This window comes from Artemia sp. Qi Xiang Cuo, unplaced genomic scaffold, assembly GCF_049724085.1.
Source record: "Artemia sp. Qi Xiang Cuo unplaced genomic scaffold, ASM4972408v1 HiC_scaffold_3222, whole genome shotgun sequence".
Classification (NCBI taxonomy): Eukaryota; Metazoa; Arthropoda; class Branchiopoda; order Anostraca; family Artemiidae; genus Artemia; species Artemia sp. Qi Xiang Cuo.
This window is the reverse complement of record NW_028300615.1, coordinates 33,226-47,415: the sequence shown is the minus strand read 5'-3', so window position 1 is coordinate 47,415 and position 14,190 is coordinate 33,226. Positions and strand designations below refer to the sequence as shown.

The 14,190-nt window shown below is 35.1% G+C and overlaps 1 protein-coding gene across 1 annotated transcript in view; it reads left to right on the top strand.

Annotated features, from left to right (window-relative positions):
• Window positions 1-14,190, top strand: part of LOC148938485 (tyrosine-protein phosphatase non-receptor type 4-like) — a gene marked incomplete at its 3' end in the record, with an annotated part of 101,756 nt that overhangs the window by 70,440 nt on the left and 17,126 nt on the right. The window contains exons 7-8 of the mRNA XM_089107759.1: window positions 663-750; window positions 12,318-12,470. Of these exons, the coding sequence (XP_088963885.1) occupies window positions 663-750; window positions 12,318-12,470 (241 nt within the window). The remainder of the gene's footprint in view (window positions 1-662; window positions 751-12,317; window positions 12,471-14,190) is intronic.

The following is a 14,190-nucleotide window of genomic DNA, read 5'->3' as shown; positions in this document are numbered from 1 at the left end:
TCTGCAACATTTCACCCTCTTCTCAGGGTTGACTTTGAATAGAAAAGAATGTATGAAAGATTAGATTTTGGTCTAGTGAAATGAAATGCCATAATTTAGGTAAGGGTTGTATTTAAATACTTACTTAGACTTTGTTTGTCCCAGGCCAGTTGGCGCTTAAGGTGACAACGGTGCCTCTCCACGATAGATTAACTATTAGGAGCCCTAAGGGTCAAGGCTGTTCATGTTTGTGTATATTTTAGATTCCTTAAGATTTAATACAGAAAGATTTGGCAAACAGCGAGTGAGTCAGGTGATTTTATCCATTTATATTGAGATATTAGATGGAGTCCAGATCATCTAGAGCCAGCACCGAAGTTCTATATAGTTGAAAATTTTTAAAGTATGACCAATACCAGCCAATTATATAGCTTTGTTATTGGCCCTTAGCTGTATAGAAAAAAAAAAATAACGGAAACACATCCATAATTAAAATTTGAAAAGTTAATGGTAAAAACTTTCTGTCTGAATTAGTCAGAACTAGCCAGTCAGATCATTCCTAAAATTAAGTTTTGTGAACGATAGGATCTGATCATCAGACTTAGCCTAAACTGAGTTAGCTTAAACAATCATAAATAAAATCTTTAAACATGCTAAATTTACATGTTTTTCTATTATTTCAGTGGCCAAAGTCCAGCAACAGCCGAATTTAACTTCCTAGATCAAGCGAAGCGACTCGAGACTTATGGTATGGACATTCATGTAGCCAAGGTATGAATAAGGGACTGTTTCCCCTTATCCTGATCGTTACTAACAATTTTTCTTAGCTCTTGAAAACTTGCCGTACTAGTCGAATGGTTGGCGCCCTGGACGTGCAATCCTGTAACCGTAAGGGTAGGGGTTTGAGTCCTGATGTCAATGATAATCTGGTTTGCAAGGGGGGGTTAGCGGCGTGACTATGTAATCTTGGCCAGAGCTGACTCCGTTCTAAATAGGTGCATGGAGAAATTTGGAGAAAAACACGGGAAGGGTCGGAGGATTTGCGCCCATCCTTGCATAGCACTCCCGACCGAAGGCATATAATCGGGCGATCAGAGGGATCGGTAGTTTTCAAATTAAAAAGGTAATTTTGGTAAAGGCAAATTTCTTAATTTTGATAATAAAGTAAAACTGGTAATTTTATAAAATTTGAAACAACCTTTCAGACAAAGAAAAATATAAAAAGGAATGCAAAGTTGTAAAGCACGAAAGTTCTCCACATTCATTTTTTGAATAACATTTGACGTTTTACTTCTCTTCTATGAAACCGTTGCCATTTGATATTCAATAATTTTCGTTAAGCATATTTATTTTTATTCTCCAAGTTTTTGAAATTTCGCGCTCAAAATCTATCAACAATCTTCATCAACAACATTTTGGATTCTTAAACAGTTTCACCGAGCCGATAGCAACAATTTTTTTGTTTGCCTGCGGAAGCATGATTTTTTGTAAAATTGTTGTCAATAATTTTTTTGTAAGAACAGTGGAAACAGGCTTTAAATGTATCACCGACCTATTAAAAGGTTAAAGAAGTTTTTAAATGTAAAATATTGTAGAGTTCCTAACTAAGAGGTAAAGGAAAGATCTACCGTATAACCAAACAATTTAAAGTCAAAATGTGCACATTTTAAATGGAAAAGGTAGAACCTTTGTTTGGGAACTCCGAAAAAAAAACATATGGGAGAAAAGAAGTGTAAAAACAAGCCGAGGAACCACTTTGGGGCATGAAAATTAATTTTGTTACATTTTCATTCCTTTTTTTTACTGATTTATCCTTTTTGATTTAATGTATTTTTACTACTTTTATTTTCGTTACCCTTTTTAGTGTAGGTTTTGTTTTGTCTTCATTCTAGTATATAAAATTGTTCTGTGTGATTTTCTTCATTGTTCCTACTGTATGTGTCGCAAAATTTTGCACGGATTAAACAACACTTATTAAAAGAATCGATCTTTTTTTTTAAATATGCGACTGTATATCCTCAAGTCTTTATCATCAGCAAAATGTATGAGTAGTTTATAAGATTGGAAAGTGTTACCCAAATCGGAGAAGAAATCATCAACGCCATCTTGCATTTGGTGTTTCGTAGCGTTCTTTTAGTGTAATAATAATGCATAATTAGTGTATTGACAAACTCAATCTAGCGATAAGTGTCTGGTATGAGTTTCGGGGAAAAAACACAATTGTAAAGTCTAAAAAATGCCTGGAAACGCCAAGCCCTAGTTTGATTAAAAAAAAACAGTAACAATAAAGAAACTTATGAAACGAGGGTGATTTTCATCCAGTTGAAAAAAAGCTTAAGCGAAAAAACAAAGAAATTAACTTCAAAAAGATTGTTTTTGTGTGTGTGTGTTGAGCCGTGATGACGGCTTGACGAAGTTCCTTGTCGAAATATCTGCTTTATCTTTTCGCTTTTTTTTCTAACTGGCTAAAAATCGCCTCATTTTTGGTTTCTTAATTATTTGTTTTTGTTTATCAAACGTCATGTTAACCAGTTTGGTCTTAGAACGTATTTACGCCTGACCCTAGGTGGTGTTAGTTATTTTGTTTTTCGATAACCAGGGTCGGATTTACAGCTTTGGCGCTCCTAGGACCAAGCTTTTTTGCCGTTCCGTTTTTGCGAAATTTATTAGGGAAATCCCTGAAAATTTGGGGAAGTACTGAACAGTAAATGAGGAGCAAAAAGTGATGAAAGAGGTGATACCGAACTCTCAGCTGTCATCCTTGGGAGACACCTGACAGTTTATAGGTGGCCGCGAAACTACTTTGCTGCTTTAAAATCGCTTTTCTGTGAATAGGCTGCGCAGCGGCGGAGTGAGCCTAGCACTTTGACGATAAATCATATCAGTCCAGTTTTTATTAAAGAAAATTATCACTCGGTGATGATTTTTTGCGCCCCCCTCACATTTTGCGTCCCTAGGCCAAGGCCTAGTGAGTCTATTTTTAAATCCAGGCCTGTTGATACCAGTGACAATTTAACTTTTATAAGTTACCCACAGTCTTTGATCAGCAGTTGAGGTTGCGATGGTTATTAGTCCCCAACTACACTTGTGAGAAGCAGGAACCAGTGCCCTGGTTGTGCCTTCTAGAGATTTGGAACTGGTGCGAGCTTCTTAAGGGAGGGAACCCCTATTTTCTGGTCATCAGGATATCTAGCAGGGAGATATAGGGTCTTAGTTAAGCTTTAGATCTAATTAACCCTCTTGCAAAACCTATTTTTCTTTGTTATTGTATTTGTTAAAGTCATATATGAGCTTAAAACGAACTAAGGAGCAAAGTAAACATTTTTTGCTAAAAATTTGTGATTATGTATTTTCAAATTCTTTTCATCAGTACATCTAGCTATTAATTAATTAAAGTTTAAAATTTTTAACTAAACAGTTCCTAATTAAACTTTGTGAGAAACACCAGTCAGTGTCCTAGTTATACCTTTTTGAGACCCAGAGACTCGATCTGATCGTTGTGGAGACGGATCCCTATATTCTTGGTATCAGGACATTCTGTATTGGGCTACTGGATCTCAAACAAGCTTGACCTCCAATAATTCCTTCTACCAAACATGGTTGAACAAACGAAGGTTAAGTAAGTTAACTTGGAATCTCCTTCTTCACTATTCAAAATTATTTCAATGCCCAAATGAATAAAGCATTGTTCCAATAACATGCATTTAAACCTTTTATGCCTAATTTTTAATCTATTATCCTTTTTAAAGTTATTAATTATTCTGCCAGTGTCGTAAGATTTTTTTTTCATTCATTATGTTTAGCTTCCAATTTTGAAAAAAAACAAAAAAAAACAAACAAACGAGACTGTGGCCAGTGGAGAGAAAAGAAAACAACAAAAACAACGCGGATATTTCGCCTGTATACAAACAAGGCGTCTTCAGCACGAAAGACACACAAGAAGAACAAAATAAAAAAACAAAAAAAAACAAGATAAAACTAAAAAACAAATAAAACCACCACCAAAAAAAAAACAAACAAAAATGTACAAGTGGTGCAAACTGAGCCACGTATAGAAAAGATGCTAATATAGAGTTACTTCAGTGATGACACCAGAGTAACTGAGGAAAAATTTTTCCTCAGTTACTCTGGTGTCATCACTGAAGTAACTCTATATTAGCATCTTTTCCCTACGTGGTTCAGTTTGCGCCACTTGTACATTTTAGTTTTTTTTTGTGGTGGTTTTATTGGTTTTTTAGTTTTATCTTGTTTTTTTTTTGTTTTTTTTTATTTTCTTTTGTTCTTGCGTGTCTTTTGTGCTGAAGACGCCTTGTTTGTATACAGGAGAAATATCCGCGTTGTTTTTGTTGTTTTCTTTTCTCTCCACTGGCCACAGTCTCATTTGTTTGTTTTTTTTTAGATTTTTCTCTTTGTTGGTTTTTGTTATGGCTGGCCAGTTCGGCTTAAGATCTTTCACATATATGTATATATATATATATATATATATATATATATATATATATATATATATATATATATATATATATATATATATATATATATATATATATATATATATATATATATATATATATATATATATATATATATATATATATATATATATATATATATAGATATATATATAGCCGAAAAAAGATAATATCTAGTCGAAAATAATATCTAGTAGAGTAAGTGTCTTAGCTGTGCATTTCTGTAATATATCAGACAATAAGCTATGCGAAAAATTTAGTTTAACTCCACTTTCTTGGACTACGAGGAAAGAAAGGTCAAGATGGCTAGGCCAAGTTTCACGGCTGAAAGATGACATATTGCCAAAGATTGTGCTTTTGGCCTTCCATCTGAGGCCAAACGTAAAGCAGTAGCGGGCATAGCTGTGATATCCTCAGGCCGCCTGGTGCTGTAGTGCGATAGTAGTGGTACTAATAGTAGAAGAATTATCACAAATGTTTACCATTTGTGATATTAGTTTTTTAGGTGTATTTTCTTTTCTTTACCATGGCGTGTAATAGAGAAAATATGAAATAATAGAAAACAAAGAAAACAAAATGACTTATTTTAAAGAAAATTCGTCAGTTTCAACAATAAAGAAATGATCCAAAAGAAAATATTCATAATTCTATTTTCCAAACAAACAAGAAATATTAACATAAATAAGAAATATAACATAAAGATAAACCTAAGCCAAAAAAGTTAAGATTACACTTTTTTATTATTTACTTGTCCCTTAATTATTTATCCTTTAATATCCATGAAAGTAGCTATTATTAATTATTCCAGTGTGCTTCATTTCACTTTTAATACCATAATCCTGCAAAGAATGAAAAGAAAGAGAAAGACGGGATTGTCTAAATCTAACAATAAAGAGATAGATAACACTGGGATTTTGGATTTAGGATCAAAAGGTCAGGAACCATTACTATGATGGTTTAAGTTTAGCATAAATAATTTCGAGCTGACTCTCGTTGCACCGTGTGGTTATGGGCCATGATACAAAGCTCCTGGTCGCTTTGTATTATGTCTAATAAATTTTATTAAGCTATTAGAGTGTGACATTTCCCCGTGATTTGAATTCTCTTGGTAGATATTGGAGCTTTTGGTCTTAACAAGAATCCCTCTAGAATTCTCTTTAGCACATATTTACATCCTGAAATTATTGGTCAATTTTTTCCGCAATTAAAATTGTGAAATATGAAATTATATGTCCTACGTTTTCCATGCGAACAATATTCTATACGAATTTCTCTTGAAATGTAAATATGAAATTAAATCGTTTTGGTAGGGGGTTTCCTAACCCTCCATAATTAAAGCACCGTTATAAGCTTAGTCCAAAAATATTCCCGGGTCTGAAGGGAGGTGAGAGATAAATTTCAACCTAAATTTCTTATCTGCTGCTATTAAAATTATCTTAAAAGAAGGTATTATTCTTTTTTAGAGTATACAAAAATGCAAAAAGAGGAAACAAAAAGAAAATATACTAAAAAATAAAAACAAAAGCAACAACTTTTTAGATAGTATGCAAAATAGTACGAAAAGAGGAAACCGAAAGATAACATACTCAAAGATTACAACAGAAACAACAACTTTTTTGAAAATAGCAACAAGGACAACAACTTCTGAAAGGAGAAAAAAAAGGGGAACAAGAGGGAAAATTAAACAAGCAAACTTGCCCACTCGTGCTTTATAATTGCTGGTTTTGTTTTTTGCCGGCTAATAAGTGTCTCAACAGCTAGTTTTGGGTCCGCTAGGTTGTAGTGCCGAATCAGGAAACTATTTTTTGTCCAAGGAGGCAATTTTAGTAGGTACTTTGCAAAACGGAAAAATAAAGAGCGGATTTTAGACTTTTCACGGTTTGCTAATAATTTCCAGAAAGGGGTCACATATATTATATGTGGCAGAGCGGTAGCGTTGTAAATACTTGCCAGTATTGGACGGTTAAATCTCAGAGTGGATTTAACGATCAAAGCATAGGAGCTGGAAATTCGCCGTTCAAGATGTGAGATCAGGAGGGGACGGGTATGCTGTAATGATGTACCTATTGGCAGCCCCAGATATACTATTTTATTAACTGGTTTTACTGAGCAATCACCTAGTGTCATATTAGTATGAGGGTTATTCTTCCAATTGTAAAACAAGACTTCCGGCTTTTGGGAGTTAAATCTCACACCGAATTTCTCGTAATTGGACTGCAGACATGAGAATATTTCTGAAAGGCGGTGAAGCGTCCGGCTGAGATTCAGCGTGTCATCAGCATAGCATACCAGGGAGATGTCAATGGAACTGAGAAAGCATAATGAAGGACAGCTGTCTTGAGGCTCAATAATGTAGTTGTTGAAGAAATTGGGGGATAAAACTGCCCCCTTACGGGCACCTTTACGGACTGGTATCAAAGCTGACCGTGGGGCTGGCGGAAGGCCTTTATCGGGAGGGAGCTTGAGTCGCACGCGAAGGCGAGAGTAAAGATCATGGAAAGCCCGGATGATATTTGAGTTCACTCCTCTTTTAGCTGAGTTTAGCAACATAAGACCATGAATCAATGAATCAAACGCTCTCTGCAGGTCTAAGCCCCCAATCCCTGGGCTTTTTCCTGATTTGTGTGCATCCAGGAGTGCATATGAAACGACATGAAGCGCTTCAGAACAACCAATACCGCGTTGGAAACCGAATTGTCTTGGTGGACTGCAACACTGTTTCTCAAACTCATCTACGAATAAAAGTTCAAATAACTTGCAAAGAGAAGTAGCAATCGTGATTGGACGGAAAGAGGAGCATTGCATTGTAACTTTTCCTTTTTCAGGAACTGGCGTAAGATCTCCAGTTGAGAAAGTGGTTGGGACAATACCCTGAATGAGGATAATCTGCATCACGAGAGTTACATGACTAATGAGAGCGGGCCCACCACTTTTTAGATGGAGTGCGCTGATCCCGTCAATCCCGAAAGATTGTTTAGGTTTTAGGTGAGAGATGGCCTTGCATACAGCTCCCTCTGTTACAACATAATCACCCTGAGGACAACTATCTAAGAAGTCGTCCAACTCAGCTTCGTATCTCTCGTTGAGGACTGGGTCAGGAGGCAAAAATTCTGACCCATAGTACGCGTACCATTCAGAATCAGGGATAGCCGATGCGGACAAAGATTCATCGCTTTTAGAGGACAGGAAACGCCAAAGGAGAGAAGGATTAATTTTGGCCCTTATAGATTTGATATCAATCATCTTTTTCCTGTGAGCTTTTAACTCCTTCGTGAATTTTCTTTTTTTGAGCAGGCGGATTGAATTGATTACCCGCGAACGGGGTCATCCACAAGAAATCCAAGGTTGAAGCCGAAATTTAGATTTAGGGTGGGTATCAACTAACTCTGGATTCTCAGACCAGACAGGAAGTGTAGGATGACAGGGTTTACTTAGAGGGACGGCAGCTTTTTCAGCACAGCGAAGAGCATAGCCAATTTCCGCGCAAAATAAATCGACTGATAGCGGTATTTCCTGCTTTGAAAGAGCAGTCAATCTGGAGAGAAGATGGAAAAGGACACGGATCTTACTAAAGACTCTGGCGGTTTCTTCTTTGAATAAGATCGGATTAATTATACGTCAATCACGGCAAGACCTAGGAGGTGTTTTACAAGTTGTTTGCGTTTGTGTATCTGAGCTTTGGCAAGGAATCTCGGCTGAGAACTGTATTGGTAAGTGATCAGATAGCTGAAAATCAAGCACAACCTTGACAGGCGAAATCCTGAGATTTGCGGACGCAACGATGTGATCGAGATCTGATGTAGACATTGAGGTGTGTACGTGCGTAAAACCTAAATCTTTGCACTGGAGGTCGGACTTGTCTCCAAATATACTAAGTAACAACATAGAACGTAAACACCTAGGTAAGAACAGCTCAGTCACATTGCAATTGAAGTAGCAAACCAATATGCCTTGAAGCCTTAAGTATCTAATGCAGTTAATACGCTGACCAAATTTGTCACTAGAAAAAATAAAAGCGCGCTCCGAATGGTCATCGTAGTAATTTGTAGGCAAACATACATTAATAAAAACACAGCCCTCAACACGAATCGCAAGAAAATTATCATTGACTTCAAATACACTAGATCTTAGAGTCGAACGAACGAAAGTGGCAATACCACCGGAGGGTTGCCCTTTTCCCCTTAGCTGCTTCGCTGAAACTGAATAAACCAATACTGAACTATTAAAAACTGAGAATACTTTTACTGCGGCTTGTGACGAAATGTTCTTGTAAACAGACAATTTCATTTTGCTCAAATACAACATCTAAGATTAGAATTTTGTTCACGAGCTAGCCACTAATATTCTGCGATAGACATTCAGGTGCAAAAGCATCAAAAGTCATTTCTTCTGTGGATTACGGTTTGAGGGAAATTTTACACTGTAAAACGTATGAATGCCGATTCTGTATTCAACGCAGAATGTCAGCTATCAGTATGGCTCATCTTGCGTAGAACTATGTTCATTTGAGCCACATGTAGAGCATAAAGGTTTAGCTGTACACTGAGAAGTAAGGTGACTGATTTTGTGGGAGCTATAATATCTTCTTGGCAGGAACTTAAACGAATCAGCAGGGATACGCTTGTTGCCGCTAATTATCAAAATAATCATGAATGGTTGGAGCTCACTAATGGTGTCAAAATACACTTCGAAAAAATTGGATTTCCTGTGCCGCTCAGTCTTCGTAATATTCAAGATCAGATTTTTTAGTCCATTTCGGTTCATATCGTCAAGGTCATTTTAAAGCACAACCGTGTGCAGGGGTTCATGTATAGAAATGTTGGATGGGGCGTGAAAAATTTCACTTTATCAATGGTTTTAGCTGCTGCAGCTCGACCTCAACCAAAGCTTTCGTTTTTTTGCAGATTTCCGAAGCTTACCATTGTCATTTTTATTATCATAGAAGCTATCTGTGAAAGCTTTCCGGTCATTTGGGTCATTGAGCACCTCGAGGGGACTTTTCAAGACAACAGAATAGGAAGAATCTATGGGGTTCGACGTTTCAGGTGCACTACGACTGCTTGTGAAAATACTGACCGCTGAAGCGGGCTGGGTTGCTAAAAAATGATCAAGCTTCCGAGAGAGTTCATTTACTTTGGTAGTAACTGTTGCATTCATCGTATCTCCGATAATTGGAACCGAGCAGGGGTTAAAGATGACAACTTTTGGCATACTTACATTATTTTTCGCAGATGCAACTAGAAGTTAGCACGTATCATGATATTGTCTTCATCTTTAGAGTAGGTCACAAGACGATTCGTAATATTCAACTCAGTAGGCCCTATGAAGGATTCGCTTTGCCTTTATAACATCTTCATGTGCATAGAAAGCAACACACGCTTTTACAATGCAGACCAATTTTATTCCATCTGTAAGTGCTCTCGTAACGAAATTCAGTAACGGATTCAAAATAATTTTTTCACTTTCAGTCATCCTACGTACAAGCGTAATCAAATCTCATTGTAAAGTCAGAAAACAAAGACTTACCCGCAAGGGTGCTTTTTTAAGCCCCCCCCCCCACTTTCCAATAAACGCCTTCTAATTATCCAAATGAAATAATTCAATCCAAATGAAATAGTACAAATAGTTCAATCACACAGCCTGACAGTCAATATAACCAAAAACCGGTTTTTTCAACAGATAATCCTCTCAGAAAATAAGAGGTGTTAACTGCATGAATGCTTGAGCTTGACTTATACCTACACGTAGAATGCTTGACCTTTATTATACCTACACGTAGGTATGATAGGGGGGGGGGGGGGGATAAAGCTTGCAAAAAGTGCGTTTGCTGTCTAAAAATATAAAAGAAATATTCTTCTTTGGGTTACTCTTTCCGGCCAGTCCCAGCTAATATCGCCCACCTCCTTATATGTACAGTATTTGCATTTAGAATTTTTTGATTGGGCTGTTTTTGTCACAGTCACGCATGCATGAGTGTCTTATTATGACAAAAACTGATGCTGATCGGCATAACCGTTTTTTATGGCGTTTGAAAATAAAATCGTTATTTATATATGCAGGATTTTTTTCTCGTGGCGGGGGTGGGCAATAACTAAAAAATCATTTTGTGTTTGGGAAGGGGTAATAATAAAAAGAATGGTAATTCGAGTAAAAAGTGCTCCAGAAATTCAAGAAAATATGCGATTTCGAGGGAGGGACCTGAACCCCCTTCCCCCCTGGATACGACCGTGTCATAGCAATTGTCCCTTAAATAGGGTTTGATTTCGAGGATCCAAAACATGGTAAAGGCGGCAAGTACTTTCTAAAAAACTAAAGCTAGTCATGCAGTTTAAATACATGTTGAGAACAAGCGCTAGAGAGCTCGTAGAGAGCTGTAGAGAGCATCGTAGAGAGCTGTTTCATAGTCCATTTTAAGATTTTCAGATATGGAGAAGTACATTAAATTGCATAAAAGAGCAAAAAACTGGTAATTGCAAAAATATTTTTATATATTCTTACAAGGAATTACAACAATTTCAAAACCTTAAAAAAGAAAACTAAAAGTTTGAAGCTTAGTAGAAATCGTCATTAGCAATCGAACTTGCAGTAGTAATCAATATTTCTGAATAGATTCAGCATGAAAAGATATTAAATTGCGTAAAGAGCAAAACACTGGTAATTGCAAAAATATTTGTTTATATTTTAACAAGGGGTTACAACAATTTAAAAACTTAAAAATAAAACCAAAAGTTTGAAGCTTAGTAGAAATCATTGTTAAAATTCGGAAGGCTTTCATAATCAAATATCTTAAAAACACTACAGTATGAAAATACAATAAATTGTCTGCGGTTAGAAGACAAGTGACAATCAGAATCCATATAAAGAATCTATATATATATATATATATATATATATATATATATATATATATATATACATATATATACATATATATACATATACATACATATATATATATATATATATATATATATATATATATATATATATATATATATATATATATATATATATATATATATATATATATATATATATATATATATATATATATATATATATATATAGACAAAATACGTTTCATTTTTTCCTTTGTATCAAAATAGCCATTCTGGGTCGTCCTCTTTTTGTTGTTACAAAGGGGCGTCGTTTGGGGGTGGCAAGGGGAGGGGGGGGGCAGTTGCCCTCCCAAAAATGTGGAGAAAAAATATCATACATCCCATGCCCTTTGATTATCCAAATGTGGACCCTCCCCCTCCCAATAAAAATGCTGGAGATTCACCCCTGTTGTTATTCGCCTATGAGAAACCACTAGACCAGTTAAGACGGTGCTTAAGGTGTACAAATGATAGTTACAGATCAGGTATAGGTAAAACAGATTTTAAAATACGAACCGTCGTATATAAATAAAAAGAAATATATAAATATTTTACATACATATGATGTGAAATATGCGTATATGAAATTTAAATGTGCAGTTCAAACTACCTCGATGTAAATAAACGGGAATAAGATTTAAGTAGGCGTTTTTTGGAATTTTCCTCTATACAAGAACAACATATCATTTAAAGGAAGGAGCCAAGGAAATATATATTTATATTTTTTCGATAACAGAAATTGCAACGGAGGAGATAAATATTGAGATTGAACAATGGAAGACGTATAAAATCTTGCACATATATAACAGCTATTAAAATTATTGAAGCAATCTATGAATGTCTCCTATTGCAGCATTTTTTTTTCAGTCTGAAGCAAGCATAATACTGTTGCATTTTGCTGCAATTTCTCCATTAGTCTCCTTTAAGCTTAATCTCCTCCTTCTTCAAAATTTTAATAACCATTTTTAAGATCTTGGAATGTTTGCAGGACTCTTCTGGACGTGACCTTCAGATAGGTGTTTTGTCTACAGGAATTATTGTCTTTCAAGACATGAAGAAGATAAATACTTTTTCGTGGACTAAAATTGTTAAGATCTCATTTAAAAGGAAACAATTCTTTCTCCAACTCCGAAGAGAATTGGTAAGTTTTTTTCTATTTTATGTTTAATGACACGATTTATTTGCGAGAAAAAAACTATTAATCTAGTCTTTGAAATCATTTCTGTACGCGAATAATCTGTGGCACGATGGTGCGATTTTTCTCTTAGTTATCCAAATAAAGATCGCAAAAAGAATGGAAAATGTTGCTGTTTTTGCATCTTTTCGTCTATTTTCAACGCGTTTTTCATTGTTAAAAAATAGAAAGTAAGTTTCAAAAATATAATTAGACATATGAACAGAACTAAATCTCAGCTATCAAATATAGGCTAGCAAAATTGTCATCTTGCGTTAACACATGAAAATAGTAGGACTGCAAAATAAATAATGTGTCTAAACCTTGCACAGGGAACATAAACCTTAAGTTGTGGGTCACAGACGGTTTTATGGGGGGATAGAGGGGGCACTTGCTTGGGCGCAGATACTTTAGGGGCCCAAAATTTCAAATAAATAACCTAAGGGTTATAATCATTTTCTTCTTCTTTTTTTCTTTAAATAAAGTAGAGGGCCCAGTTACTAAATGAAAATAATTAATAAATTATTAATCAATTAATAAGATAAATTGAAAATAAAAAACAATTAAGCTATCATGATTAAAATAATTAGATCAAATAATTAATAATAATTAAATAACTTAAATAATAAAAAAACAAAGAGAGAAAACTCAATGAAGAAACAAAAAAACGAGAGTACAGCCAGTAGAAAAAAGATAAAAAACAAAACGACGCGGATATTTCGCCTGTATAAAACGAGGCGTCTTCACGCAGAAAAAAAGAAGATAAAAAACTAAAATAACCTAAAAACACATAAAACCACCACCAATATTAATAAACTACAATTGTCGCAACAAATCCACATAGGTCACTGTCACTAATAGAGTTAATTTCTTCAATGAGAACACCAGAGCAACTGGATAAAATTATATAAAATGGAAATTAAGTTAATTTTTTCTATTGCGAAATAATCCTGTTGTTTTCTATCACTGGTGCAACTCTCCTTTGCCTTGTATTTAATCTCATCCCTGGGTGATTTTGTAAAATCTTAATACCCCCGTTAACTACTGGTTCATTTTTCAGAAGAATGTTATAAATTGGATCAATATTTAAATTTCCTGATTCCCTATTTGTTGAAATATTAGCTAACATATGCTTTTTTTTTTATTTCAATAGCCTCCCTTGCCCATTGAGTAATACCTCTATCATTAGAAATGGCCGTGGCATCATTGAATAATACATGACGGATCAGGGTTGAAGAAAATGTGTTCTGTCAAAGCCGAAACAAAGGTTTCAGAAGGTTTGCTCAATTATAGAGCTTTTTCTATTGAGTTGTGACACTCAATAAATCTTTCAACAGATTCTTGGTGAGATCTGCCAGTGTAAGATTTCCCACAAGAACAAGGAATACTAGAAACCCCACTAACCAAATATCCTCGAGTCAAATCCTTTCCAGAATTAAGGAAATTGCTTAAAGGTCTCATTGACTGGAAACATGTATCAATGTTACATTTCTGTAAAATTCGTTTTAGTTGTTCGCCCGAATCCGGCACATATGGTAAAGAGGTAAAAATCAAATTGATTCAATTCTGAAGACTGTGAAGCTGCAGTTATTTAATATTATGTTTAATACGTCTATTTTCTATTATTTTATCTATGAGTTTAACTGCGTAACCATTACAAAATAAAATTTCCCTTAGATACAATAAT